Source organism: Podarcis liolepis, assembly GCF_965112155.1.
Source record: "Podarcis liolepis genome assembly, chromosome: 16".
Classification (NCBI taxonomy): domain Eukaryota; kingdom Metazoa; phylum Chordata; class Lepidosauria; order Squamata; family Lacertidae; genus Podarcis; species Podarcis liolepis.
Window position 1 is genome coordinate 19,894,261 of NC_139567.1, and position 12,114 is coordinate 19,906,374.

The following is a 12,114-nucleotide window of genomic DNA, read 5'->3' on the forward strand; positions in this document are numbered from 1 at the left end:
CTAGTGACCACACTGACAGAAATCTCTCTCTCTCTCTGTTTGTGTACACACACACACACACACACTCCACACCTCTACAGAGTTTGTCACCAATAGCATTTAGGGACAACACCAGTGGATTAGACCCCAGGCCACACAATACCTCTCCCACAACAGCATCATCCTGCTTGCAGCCTCTGGAGTCACTGGCAATAATCCAGCCAATGATAAAATCAAGAATCCTGTTGTTGTTTTGCAGTCTCAAAGCACAACTCCTGCTAGGCCTCCACTGGCCCCAAAATTAACACTACTTCTGATGTAGATAAGCAGAGAATTGACACGGGGAGAAGCTACAGGCACACCTGCCTATCAAGGGTAACACAGCGCATACATCTCTCCCTGCTTTTGGAATAGTCATGCAGGTGTACGTCCCTCATGCTACATCTATGCTGTTTCCAACAAACTGGATGTGGGAGGAGGGTTTGGGATTCAACAAGCCAATTTGTCCAGGAACATGAGGCAGCTTTATTCCTGTCTGCCACTGCACACAACTCACAATCTCCAGTGTAGGTAGGGGTGAGCATGGATCAGGCAGGTACAGATGCCAGCTATGCCTGAACTTCTCCGGTCTAAAGGCTTGGCTTGTTACCAGCCTAAGAATTCTCATAATGCAAAAACTCTTCTGTTTTATAGATGCAATGCAATGATGGCGGGGAAGGCCACCCAGAATGAGATAAGAGATGCCCAATTTTTTAAAATACAGCTGCAATGACTGGGGAGCAAGGCAAAGAGAGGCACCACTGCCAACTGTGACCACTAGATGGCAGAACCTGTTTGCAGTAAGACACTGCAAGGCCTCAGAGAATAAGGTGGTGTTTTCTGCTTGATGTTAAGAGTAAATATTAATTGGAGTTGTTCATTATTTATGCTGCAGTAGTGTCCAGAGACCGAAGCAGTCTGCTTTGTGCCAACAACTGCACCTTGGCAAGCTCTTAGTTTCAAGTGAAGCTGGTGAAAGAAACAGTCCAAGGCAAAGGAGCGAGTAGGAGGGTGAGCAGGTCTGGGGTGAGAGTGAGGAGGAGCAAGACCTGCCCAGATTTTCCAAAGTATCCCTGCTAAACAGCCTCTGTTCCAGAGTATCTGGCAGCTCCTCCAGATTTATTCTGCATTTGTCCCAATTTGCTTGCACAAAATCTACACTGAGGTTAGACAAATGAGCATTTGTTCTGATTTGTCTACGGGGCAGTATTATTATTATTATTATTATTATTATTATTATTATTATTATTTTATTTATACCCCGCCTTTTTGCCCTAATGGAACTCAGCGCAGCTTACAGATAAAAACAAGAATTGCTAAAAACATAGAAAGAGCAATAATTAAAAAAACAATTAAACATGAATAAAATTATAACTATATACACATATAAAACCTGTTCAAAGCATACAAATAATTACAATAAAAACAGCACAGCACCAGCCCTTTCAATAAAGCAGCCAGTTCCCAAAAGCCTGTTGGAACAAGATGCTCTTCACCTGCCAGTGGAAGAGCAACAAGGAGGGAGCCAGTCTAGCTTTTTTAGGGAGGGAGTTCCACAGTCTGGGAACCAAGAAGGTTATACCAGTATGTTAATGAACATTCATCAGAATTTGCTTGCAAGGTGTTTACACGCCTTCCTGTTAACCATTTGTCCATCCTACACTTTCCAGAGATATTTCCCCATCACTTTCCTAACCACAAAAGGTCCATTCTTTTTTGGAAGTGGGGTGCTAGAGCGACAAGAGCGCTTGAATGCACTTGAACGGTGCAAATCTGCTTTTCTGGAATGTAACTGAATCCCTCCCACAAAATACTGACAGTCTAGACCTGAAGCAGGACATTTCCGTCTGGAATGAGAGAACTGCACTCACTGGAGTTGGAGGGCCAGGACTCTCGGTACTCGTTCGTGGCGTGGCCGGCAGGTGATTTTCCTTGGATCTAGAGGGGGAAACCAGAAAGAAACTCTGTACATGCTCATAGGCACATTATTATTATTACTTTTAAGATTTCAGGACTGAGCCCTGGCATCACAAATAGGTTCTGGAGTTGGGAATCCAAGGACAGAAATGACTTGCAAATTGTCCCCTCTTGTTGAAGAAGAAGAAGAAGAGTTTGGATTTGATATCCCGCCTTTCACTCCCTTTATGGAATCTCAAAGCGGCTAACATTCTCCTTTCCCTTCCTCCCCCACAACAAACACTCTGTGAGGTGAGTGGGGCTGAGAGACTTCAAAGAATGTGACTGGCCCAAGGTCACCCAGCAGCTGCATGTGTAGGAGTGGAGATGCGAACCCGGTTCACCAGATTACGAGTCTACTGCTCTTAACTACTACACCACATTGTTGCTCCTGGAGAGTCTTGAAGAATCTACTTTAAAGCTCTGACAGAAGGGCCTACTTTTACTATTCCAATGCAGGGCAACCATTTACCGGTTCTTGCATTGCTGAGCTGAGCAAACATCACAGAGGCTCAGGAGACTTGAGGGCTTGAGAGGCAAGCCAGGTTTGCCTGCCGAGTAGCAGCTACAACCGCGAGGGGCTCCATCTTAAAGGTCAGCAGAGAGGAAAACAACAGATGGGTTAAACTGATTAAAGGACCATGCGCAAGTGTGCGCACCAATTGGGACAAAGGGAGCATGTGCCGCTGTAATGTCAGCAAGAGCCTGCTCAAAAATGACCCCCACTAAGGACAGCATCCTGTGATGTGAGCGACTGAAAAGCCCTACAGCAATGGCAGCACCTGGCGGCCCTTTAGCCGTTTCACAGCTTGTGACAAAGTCGCCCTCAAGGCTTCCTAGAGGAGGAACCTCGAAGGGGAAAGCGGCAAGAGGCCTGTTAAAGGACGGAGGGCGCAGCAAGCTTGTGAGAGTCAGGAGCAGGAACCAACATTCCCATCTCCTTGGACATATTTGCCTGGCGTAATATAGCCCAGCTGCAACTAAGCCATGAAGCCTGAAATTGACACACCACAAAACGCAAGATCAAAGCCAGGACTCCTAAATCCCAGACACATCCCAGGCAGTGCCTGGAAAAGCATTCATTTTTGGTGGAGCTAGTGCTTTACAACAGCATGCATCAAGACGTCCCCTACCTCAAGAATCCCTCCAGGGTGAATCAGGTGGCTGCAAACTCCCCCTTTGTCACAATGCAAGTCTCAACCCATAACACTCTCACACAGTGCTTTTTCTAGGACTCCAGCAAGTGCACATGCCTTGAACTTAGCCTACACCTGCTGGAGCATGCATGGCAGAAGGAGGGGCTCATAGCAGAGATGATGATGATGATGATGATGATAATAATGTACTTTATTACCCCCTCTTCACTGAAAAGTGTCATGGGCACATGGTCTGTCCATGCAGGGCAAAGGCGCTTACGGAGAAGTGACTCCTCCAGGCCCCATGTGCAGGTAAACCCACAAGCCACAAATGGTGCAGAAAGAGGCAACATCGCCCCAGTATGACCCAGGAGCGCCTCTTACCCTCCTCTCTTGCCTCTTCTGCATCTCCATGCGGTGCAGCCTCTCCATCAGGCTGGAGATGCCCTGCTCCAGGCTGTCGATGGTATGGTGCTGGGGGTCGTGGCCGCTGAAGCTGTTCCGCAAGCTGCGCAGGGCCTCGCGCACCAGCTGCAGGTCATTGGTCTGTCCAGGAGATCAGGAGAGATCAGGAGTAAGCAAGCCTGGCTTCTCTGAGAGGCTCTGCCCTGCAATACCCCTGAGCCCTTCCAGCAGGTGGCTTGCAAAGCCTTCATGGAGCCCCAAGAGAAGGAGAAAGAAGTAACTTACCCCTCTGTGTGCTGTAGAAGCAGCTCCTTTTCCTGACGTCTGCAGGAAGCCGTTGCTCTGAGAGCCGTGATTGCTGTAGACTATCACCTGGTTGGCGTGGAAGAAAGAAAAACTTTTGTGGCCACAGGCAAGGAGGCAGAGCTAAGAATGGATTACAGACCCAGCCTCATTTGCCACCATATTCTGGGGGTCTTCCACAGTGAAGGCAGAAGATTTATAGAGGAGCGAAGTCCATTTTTGGAAGCACTTTCATGAAGTGGTTCTGCAAGTTTGTAGCAGAAACCACCTGTACATTGTGTTTATTGGCTGGTGTCCATGCTGTCACCACCTCCCAAATTCCCAGAGCAGTTTTGCACTTTAGATTATTTTTTAAAAAATAATTACTAATGCTTCAAATGAGTACATGTGATTTTCTTTTCTTTTTTTTAAGCCAGAGAATCCACCATCATTTTTAGGGGTGGTCTCACAACAGAGCAAGTGTTCAATTTGCTGATACGCACATCAGTCATTTCAGTTTCAGAGCTAGGTCAGAGCTAAGCTCAATCCTCAACTCTTTTTCCCTTTTCTATTACATCTGTTTCCATCCAATGCTGCTGCTGCAGCTGCTTCCAGTCTAACTGCAGTGTAATCAGAGGTTATTATTATTATTATTATTATTATTATTATTATTATTATTCTGGAACAGCAAAAAGCCACACTTGCAAAAGGCAAACAATGAAGTTCTGCTGCTGTTTCACACACCTCTTCTGCATCCTTCTTCATACACTGAGCCAACAGAGCTTCTTTGTGCTCCAGCTCTCGCTCCAGCTCCGCCTGCATACAGAAGAAATGGATCAGCAAGCAACACAACCAAGCGGCCTGGGACATGAACGGGGGCTGGTGGCGGCAGCAGGGCAGGGGGGGGTGCCGGTACCTGGTGATAGCTGGCCTCGGAGAGCTGCCGCAGCATCTCCTCCATCTTGGCCTGGTGCTGGTGCAAGTGCCGATCCTTCTGGCTCAGCTCCTTCTGCAACACAGTGGGAATTGGGGTCATCAGCAGGGGAAGGAGGCTTGCACTGGATAGGAGCAAAGTTGGGGGCAAAGGTCAGCAGAGGCCACGCAGCTGTTGCTACACGGCTTTCTTCGGAGAGGAAAGATCAGCTGGGCACCCAGCACACTGGGCTGCCTGGATAATGGAGAGACTCAGTAGCACAACCCAGCTACAGGTAAGGGAATGGGAGAGAGGCAGAATTATAAGGGCACGTGAGGAGGATTTCCCAGTTACACTGCAAGGGTGATCTGGGCAGTATGTCCCCTCTCAACCCCAGAGAGGAAGGAAGATTTCCTTACTTTGTATTCGGCGAGAAGTCGATTCCGCTCTTCCACTTTCCTCTGTAGATCAGCCTGCATAAGAAACAACTGAATAGTGAGCTAGGTGTGCTGTTTGTACCCCCTGGCTCTGGAGACCCAGTGCAACACTCTACCAAATGTGCCATGACACACACAGAGGCCCCTGTTGTTCCCTGGCCCTTCCTTGGGCACTGACGCTTCCTCCATTTTGAATTTACAGGGCGGCTCTAGCTCAGCTCTGAAGCTAAAGCAGCCCTGGCTGTGAAGTAAAGGATTTACAGGTCTGCTTCATCCTTTACTGCCAAGTACACTAGGGAAGCCATTCTCCCTTCTCACTAGACGAAGTGATTTTGGAAAATGCAAATAACTACATACATCGATCCCTCAGGAAGAGAATGGGCTACAGAAGGCATTAATTAGGCCACTGAGCTGTAGCAACGAAATTCTCCCCAAGCAGTCTTGTTACGGCTGGTCTCCCAACTCCCCACAAGCCTGCCCTCTCACCATATTAATTTACAGCATTTTTAACAGTCACGGCTTCCCACTAAGAATCCTGGGAACTGTAGTTCATTCCTCACAGAGCTTCAATTCCTAGCACCCTGAGAAACTCCTGTTCCCAGGATTCCTAGGGGGAGGCCACATGCTTTAAATGTATGGCATGGAACTCCCCTACAGGAACACAGGAAGTTACCTTATGCCTGCACAAAATTACTTGTGCACTTATCCCAGTATTGTTTACTCTGACTTGTGGCTCTCCAGGTTTTGAGGCAGAGGAAGGTCATTCACATCACATGATTTACACACACACACACACACACACACACACCGGAGAGGCTAAGGATTCAATCTGGAACCATCTGCAGGAAAAGTGCATGCTCTCCCGCTACAACTGCTCCCACAAGTCCCATGAGCTTCAGTTTCCAGAGAGGAAACCTCACCTGTGATGCTGCAACACAAAACGGCCACTCACATTTTGGCTATGCAGTTCCTCCTTGTCCATGTTTGCTCTAAGCAGCTCTTGCTTTATCTGAAGAATCAGAGCATCCTGTTGGGCCAACCGCTGCTGCAAGGCATCCTGGGAAAATAAAACGCACCCACTTCAGGCTGCCATCCTGGAACATTTGCTAGGAAGCAAGTATAATTGCACTCAGACTTACTTCTGAGGAAATGTGCAGTGTAAAGAACCTACAGACTAAAATGTGAAGAGAAAAGGAAGGGAGGTGCAGAAGGCAAGAGCATAGTGGCTACAGGAAGAGAACTACGCAGGCCAACCCAGGTGAACTGTTTAGACCAAACTCCAGGATCTCACCACACTTCAGCCAGCAGTCAGCATCTCAAAAGGTATATCTGTCCCCAGGGCTGCTCAGGCAGCTAAAGTGATAAAAATATGGGCAAAAATATGTGCCTTTGGAGGTTCTTTTGTGCGGCCCAGAGTCAATTCCTACGGCCACCACTCAGTGACCACCTACACAATCCATGAAGGAGAAGCTACCATTGTGTCTTCAAGTGAGTAGAACTATACAACACTCACCTAGGAGTACCCTAGTGCCCACTCAAAGATGTAAACATCTACCAGGTCTGAAAAGCTGAGAACGTAACATTCAGAGTATCACTATATGAAGATTCTCAATCCTAATCTCTGTAGCAGAGATAGGGAAGCTGTGACCGTCCCGATATTATCGACACAACATGTACTGTAGCCTGGTAGGATCTGAACTGCTTTACCAAAATTGCCTTTAATTCAGGCATAGATATTGTTTGAGACACTTATTTTGAGGGCTGCTAGTGGACCAAATAAAGATCTCAAAATACTTAAACCATAGCAAGACACATGTAGTAAAATGAATGTGAAGCATGCATGCAATTTAAAGCCTAATGGCCTGGGGAATACCATGGGATTTGAGCTAGCTAAGCTCTGAGAACCACGTTGCCCTGCAATCCTGCTGTATCTGCCCAAGCCAGGGTACATTTCCACAACTCTCCCTTCGTGTTTCTCACAGGTTTCTTCCTCCAGCAACATCAGGTGAGGAGGCAGAACTAAAAATACCTCTTGCTCTGGAGCTGATTATCACATGGCCGGGATATAAACAAGCTGAAGGCATCCAAGCACGGCACATAGATTTGTTGCAGATTCCTCATATGTGTGTTGTACGCCTAAGAATGAGTACACTGATCCATGAAGCAACAACCTTCACCTTCAGGAGACAGATTTGTGCAACCATTTCCTCAAAGCCAGCACTTACTTTTTAAACTGCCGTGCAGAGGGGATGTGACTGTTTTTGACCAATGAGTGTTGACTGCAGAGCCCATTGCTTGGTAGACCCTTTCAAATTGCCTACTTCCACTTGATCCTCAGCACTTTTCAAATGGCAAAGGCAGCATTTATTAGGGAATCACTGATTGTTCTTTCAGTCCACCCAGAATGACCTGCCCTCAGATCTGGTTAAATATTTTAGCTCCTTACAGTCAATAATCTAATTTTAAAGTATCAGGTTCACATACTGTCACATATTGTTCTACATTCTTTTTTTGCCAGCATTTTTTTTTGGGGGGGGGTAGGGAATCACAATTTAACATTTTTAGAGGTCGATGTGACCAGGCCCTGGGATTTTCCCAGTCTTGCCTATTCAGTTTGTCCTTTGGAAACTGAATAACAAAGAAGAAGCTGCCTCTAACCCTACAAACTGCTTGCAGAAACCCACATTAACGTCAAGAGTACTTGCAATCAGACACATAAATCAGTTTTTGCACATTCAGCACAAATGCAAATGCTCCTCAAATCGACTTCACATTTTCTCCAGCTATTCTTCACATTTTAATTTCCCTCTGGACAATCCACCAACTGGGAAATGGCAAGCATGCTAGGCAGCCGGGGCGGGGGGTATAGAGTGCTACCAAAAAGACACATTCCTTGAGGGAGTCCTGATGGAGAGAGGCATTTAGACGGGTAACACTTATCTTCCTGGTTGGAGTATCTCCCCCCCTTACCCCGCCATATATCCCAATGTGAGAGATCTGCGTACATTTGGATAGGCAGGTGGGGATTGATGTGTATTACAAAATGTTCAGAGGTGGTCCTGTTGGGGTGAAAAACTTGCAAGCAGAATTCAAGGTTCAACACCTCCAGTTGGTTGCTTTTAAAACTCTGCACTGCTCACAGAGAGAATGAAAGTTGCGAGTCCGTTCCAGACATTGCTAGCGGTTTAGATCAGGGGTCAGCAAAAATTTTCAGCAAGGGACTGGTCCACTGTCCCTCAGACCTTGTGGGGGGCCAGACTATATTTTGAAAAAAATAATATGAACAAATTCCTATGCCCCACAAATAATCCAGAGATGCATTTTAAATAAAAGCACACATTCTACTCATGTAAAAACACGCTGATTCCTGGACCATCCGCGGGCTGGATTTAGAAGGTGATTGGGCCAGATCTGGCCCCCAGGCCTTAGCTTGCCCACCCATGATTTAGATTCTCAGATGTGCAAAAGAAGATTCTTTGAAAAGCAAGCATGACCCAACATTAAGGTTGGGTGAGCCATTTCTGCGCTTCTTCCCTGCCAAACTGCAACAATAGGCCATAGCCAATATTTTAAACTTTATTGTCTCACCTTTACCCCTTGCAGGCTTCGAGCTTCTTGCTTGTGCCTCTGCAACTCTTTCTGCAAGTTGAACAAAGTGAGGTTGCAATGACATCCTGATGTCACTGTCTCAAAATAAATGCTGCCTCTCCCACCTCCCTTCACTGCTCATCCTCCCCCCACCTGAAAATGTTTTAAAGAAACCCTCTTTCATGCTTCAAAATCAAATGGAATTTTGTACAGGACCTGTTTTAATGAGCCTGAAGGAACCAAGAAGAAATCAATGCCTGAATGAACGCCCCCCTGGGCACCGCCTGCTCCCTTAAGGACTCGACATTAAACGGGAAACGGGAAAAACCGACAATCCCTCAAAATCTCTCTTTCGGCCCAGTGCTGAGCATGTAGCTTCCAGTGAGAGTCCTGGGCTCGCTGCCAACTTCTGCATGGGCCCCAGATGAGACAGACATGACAGAATTGCCTTTTCCTGAGCTGCTTTCATCTTGCCAATGAAAGTGTGAATACACTTAGACATGGCTAGAAATCTTAACTAATGCCCCCATTAGTTCTCCAAATACAGCGTAACTTCAAGAACACCTTGCAGAGTTAGGCTTCTCTTAGTTGCTGAAGAAGGGATGTTGTAACAGGGGAGAAGAAGAGAGGGTACAGAAATTTGTGCAACCAGAATCACATGATAAAAGGGGAGAATTAACTACAGAAAGCCATGACTGCAGTAAAGCCCAGTGCAGAAGTGTAGCCCACACAGTTCTCCATGGGAAAACCTGAAAACACATGGGGAACTTAAGCTTTATGTTAAGAAATTTGTAAAGAGCCCTCGTGGGATATAATTTCTAGTGCTAGGCATGCTCCTTCACTGCAGCTGGTTCCCACAGTCCAGGCCTGGTTGTTGCCAAGGGATGCGTTTGCCATTGACCAGAACCAAAGTTGTTCAGGATGAGCATGGTCTGTGCAGTTTGCATGGTTTGCTTCCCTCAGTGAATGCAAGGGCATCCTGAGGGGGCAGGAGCGGGGGCGGGGGATATCTGTGTTTCCCCAGGACATGTCCCTTGTTCCTTGTTATGCTTTATAGCCCTTGATCCCACACTTGGGATAGCCCCGCACTGAAAATTTGTAATGGTTTGGATTTGCATGTTAGACCCCCCCCCAAAAGCCACCGTTTCCCTGCAACTCCTCCTGTGTAAACACAAATGACCCAGTGAGAACTTTTAAAATGCAATCAGATGAAAGCTCCCCATCTCGCAGACACCCCCGACAGTTAGGTATATATCCTGTACTTGACCATCAGGTACACTAAGTGGCTTGCAAAATGCAAAAGTAAATACCGTATTTTTCACTCTATAAGACGTACCAGACCACAAGACGCACCCAGTTTTTGGAGGAGGAAAACAAGAAAAAAAATATTCTGAATCTCAGAAGCCAGAACAGCAAGAGGGATCGCTGTGCAGTGAAAGCAGCAATCCCTCTTGCTGTTCTGGCTTCTGGGATAGCTGCACAGCCTGCATTCACTCCATAAGACACACACACATTTCCCCTTACTTTTTAGGAGGGAAAAGGTGAGTCTTATAGAGCAAAAAATACAGTAAGTAAATTCAAACCTCTTGGGCCTCCCCTTGTCTGAAACAATTGGTGGATGATGCTTCCTATATGGCAAAGGCAAGGGTAGTCCAAAGTCCAGGAGAACTAGAGCAAAATGCCCATTTCCAGGTAACCACCCTGTGATGTTCTGTTGGGTCTGTTACTGTTACAAGTAAGAATTCCCCAAACCATCTAAGTAATCTTACAGGTTTATAAAGGAGCAGGCGGTCTTTCAGGCAACCTGGTACCAAGTTGTTCAGGGCTTTATAAGTTAGCTACCAGACCCTGAACGTGGCTCAGTAGCTGGTGCCCCAGGAACCTCTCTCTTGCATCCTGTCTGCCTCTTCTTACCTTCAGCTCTTGATTCTCCTCCATGCTCTGATCCAGACGGCTTCGGACTATGATCTGAAGGCAAAGTATTGCAATTATTTACCAGTGCCTGCATAGAGGTACTACACACAAAGAAGAGTCTCCGGAGAAAAAGCCTTTCCGACTCACCAGCTGCTCTTCAGGGCAGGCATCTTGTTCGCAAAGGACAAACAGTCTTTCCTGCTCATCCTCAGGTAACGACCCATTGAGCAGCAAGGCCTGGCAAAGCAACAAAGGCAAAGGGAAAGGCCCAATCAGAGACCTCCATGGAAACGCGCCAGAGAGAAATTCAATCCCGTCTGGAAAGGCCCTGCCTGGGATGTGCAACCTTGTCTGTTTCAGCAACTGGTGCCCAACAGCACAAAAACTGGATTCTGTCCTCAGGTGACATTAAAAGCGGTATTTGGACACAAGGGAAAGCAGTAAGAGTGCTGCTTTTGGCAGACTGCTAAGGCCCTTTTGGAGTCAAGTCCTCAAAGTCGTAACAGTATAAACAGCAAGCTTAGTTTCCCAAGAGATATCTATTTTAACTTGAACTTGAGTATGAATAAGTGATGTTTTGGCTACCTAAGGATCAACACTCATCTCTGAACTTTGGAAATAGACAGAGGGAGAAAGAGAGACAGACGCAATTCTAGCCCTGTGAATTAAGACTGTAATTATTCCCATTCCGCAGACCTGAGCATGAAAACAACTATAGGAGACAGAAGCTGACAGGAGTTAAGATATGGAAGATGCAAGGCAAGTAGTCTTTACTTTGCAGGCTGAATTTTAGTTTTACTTAGATCCCACAGAGAGCACCGGAAAGCAACACTGCTGTCCAATGGCAGGGACAGTCCAATTGAGATTCAGCAAGGCTAAACTCTGAAGTTGGCAGAATGTGTGTGATAGATAACTAAGGGAGAGGCAACCCTGGCAGAATGCCAACCTCATACACATTTGCATTCCCTATGCCAAGAGCTCCCAAAGTTTGCCCAGCAAGATATCCAGTCCGGACCAACCAGGGAGCTGCTACTGTCCTGCTTCCCAAAGAAACATGCTAAGCCCTGGGCCTTCAATCAAACCCTCGTGAACTAGAGGCTTTAAAGGGGAAAATTGACTATTCAGATCCAATTTCCTGGACAGTGGGATCAGCTGCCTCCTCACTTCTCCTGGGAGACACGATGCCAGGCAGCTGCCGCCCCGAGTACCAGCTGCCTCCCGTTGGCTCCCGGAGCATGAAAAACCAGAGAAGGGAGTGCGTGATCTCAGAGGGTACAGTGAGCAATCGATTTTCAGCAGGGCACCAAGCAGCCCTGCTTGCTTTTTGAGCCTTTTGTGTCTCCCGTTCACTGCCGGCTGCAAATGCACCCTCCTGCCTGCCCTGTTTGATGCTGCCAACACAATGCTGCCTTTGTGCACTCATACATAAACATTTACAATTCAAAACCAGCACAGTTCCCAGAGC

At 46.9% G+C, this 12,114-nt stretch overlaps 1 protein-coding gene across 15 annotated transcripts in view; it reads right to left on the reverse strand.

The window, feature by feature from the left end:
* DIXDC1 (DIX domain containing 1) overlaps nt 1-12,114 on the reverse strand; it is an 81,123-nt gene that overhangs the window by 6,743 nt on the left and 62,266 nt on the right. For 12 of the 15 annotated variants that reach the window (XR_014520371.1, XM_083481014.1, XM_083481009.1 and 9 more), the window contains 10 exons: nt 10,797-10,886; nt 10,650-10,703; nt 8,736-8,786; nt 6,100-6,204; nt 5,130-5,183; nt 4,714-4,806; nt 4,542-4,613; nt 3,801-3,887; nt 3,495-3,656; nt 1,890-1,956 (listed from right to left, as the gene is read on the reverse strand). Coding sequence is in view for 11 of the 15 variants with exons in the window: in XM_083481014.1 (XP_083337140.1) it covers nt 1,890-1,956; nt 3,495-3,656; nt 3,801-3,887; nt 4,542-4,613; nt 4,714-4,806; nt 5,130-5,183; nt 6,100-6,204; nt 8,736-8,786; nt 10,650-10,703; nt 10,797-10,886 (835 nt within the window). In the remaining 4 variants the exon portion in view is untranslated. Of the gene's footprint in view, nt 1-1,889; nt 1,957-3,494; nt 3,657-3,800; nt 3,888-4,541; nt 4,614-4,713; nt 4,856-5,129; nt 5,184-6,099; nt 6,205-8,735; nt 8,787-10,649; nt 10,704-10,796; nt 10,887-12,114 lie in introns of all 15 variants that reach the window. The other 3 variants (XR_014520368.1, XR_014520369.1, XR_014520370.1) reach the window with 1 other exon arrangement.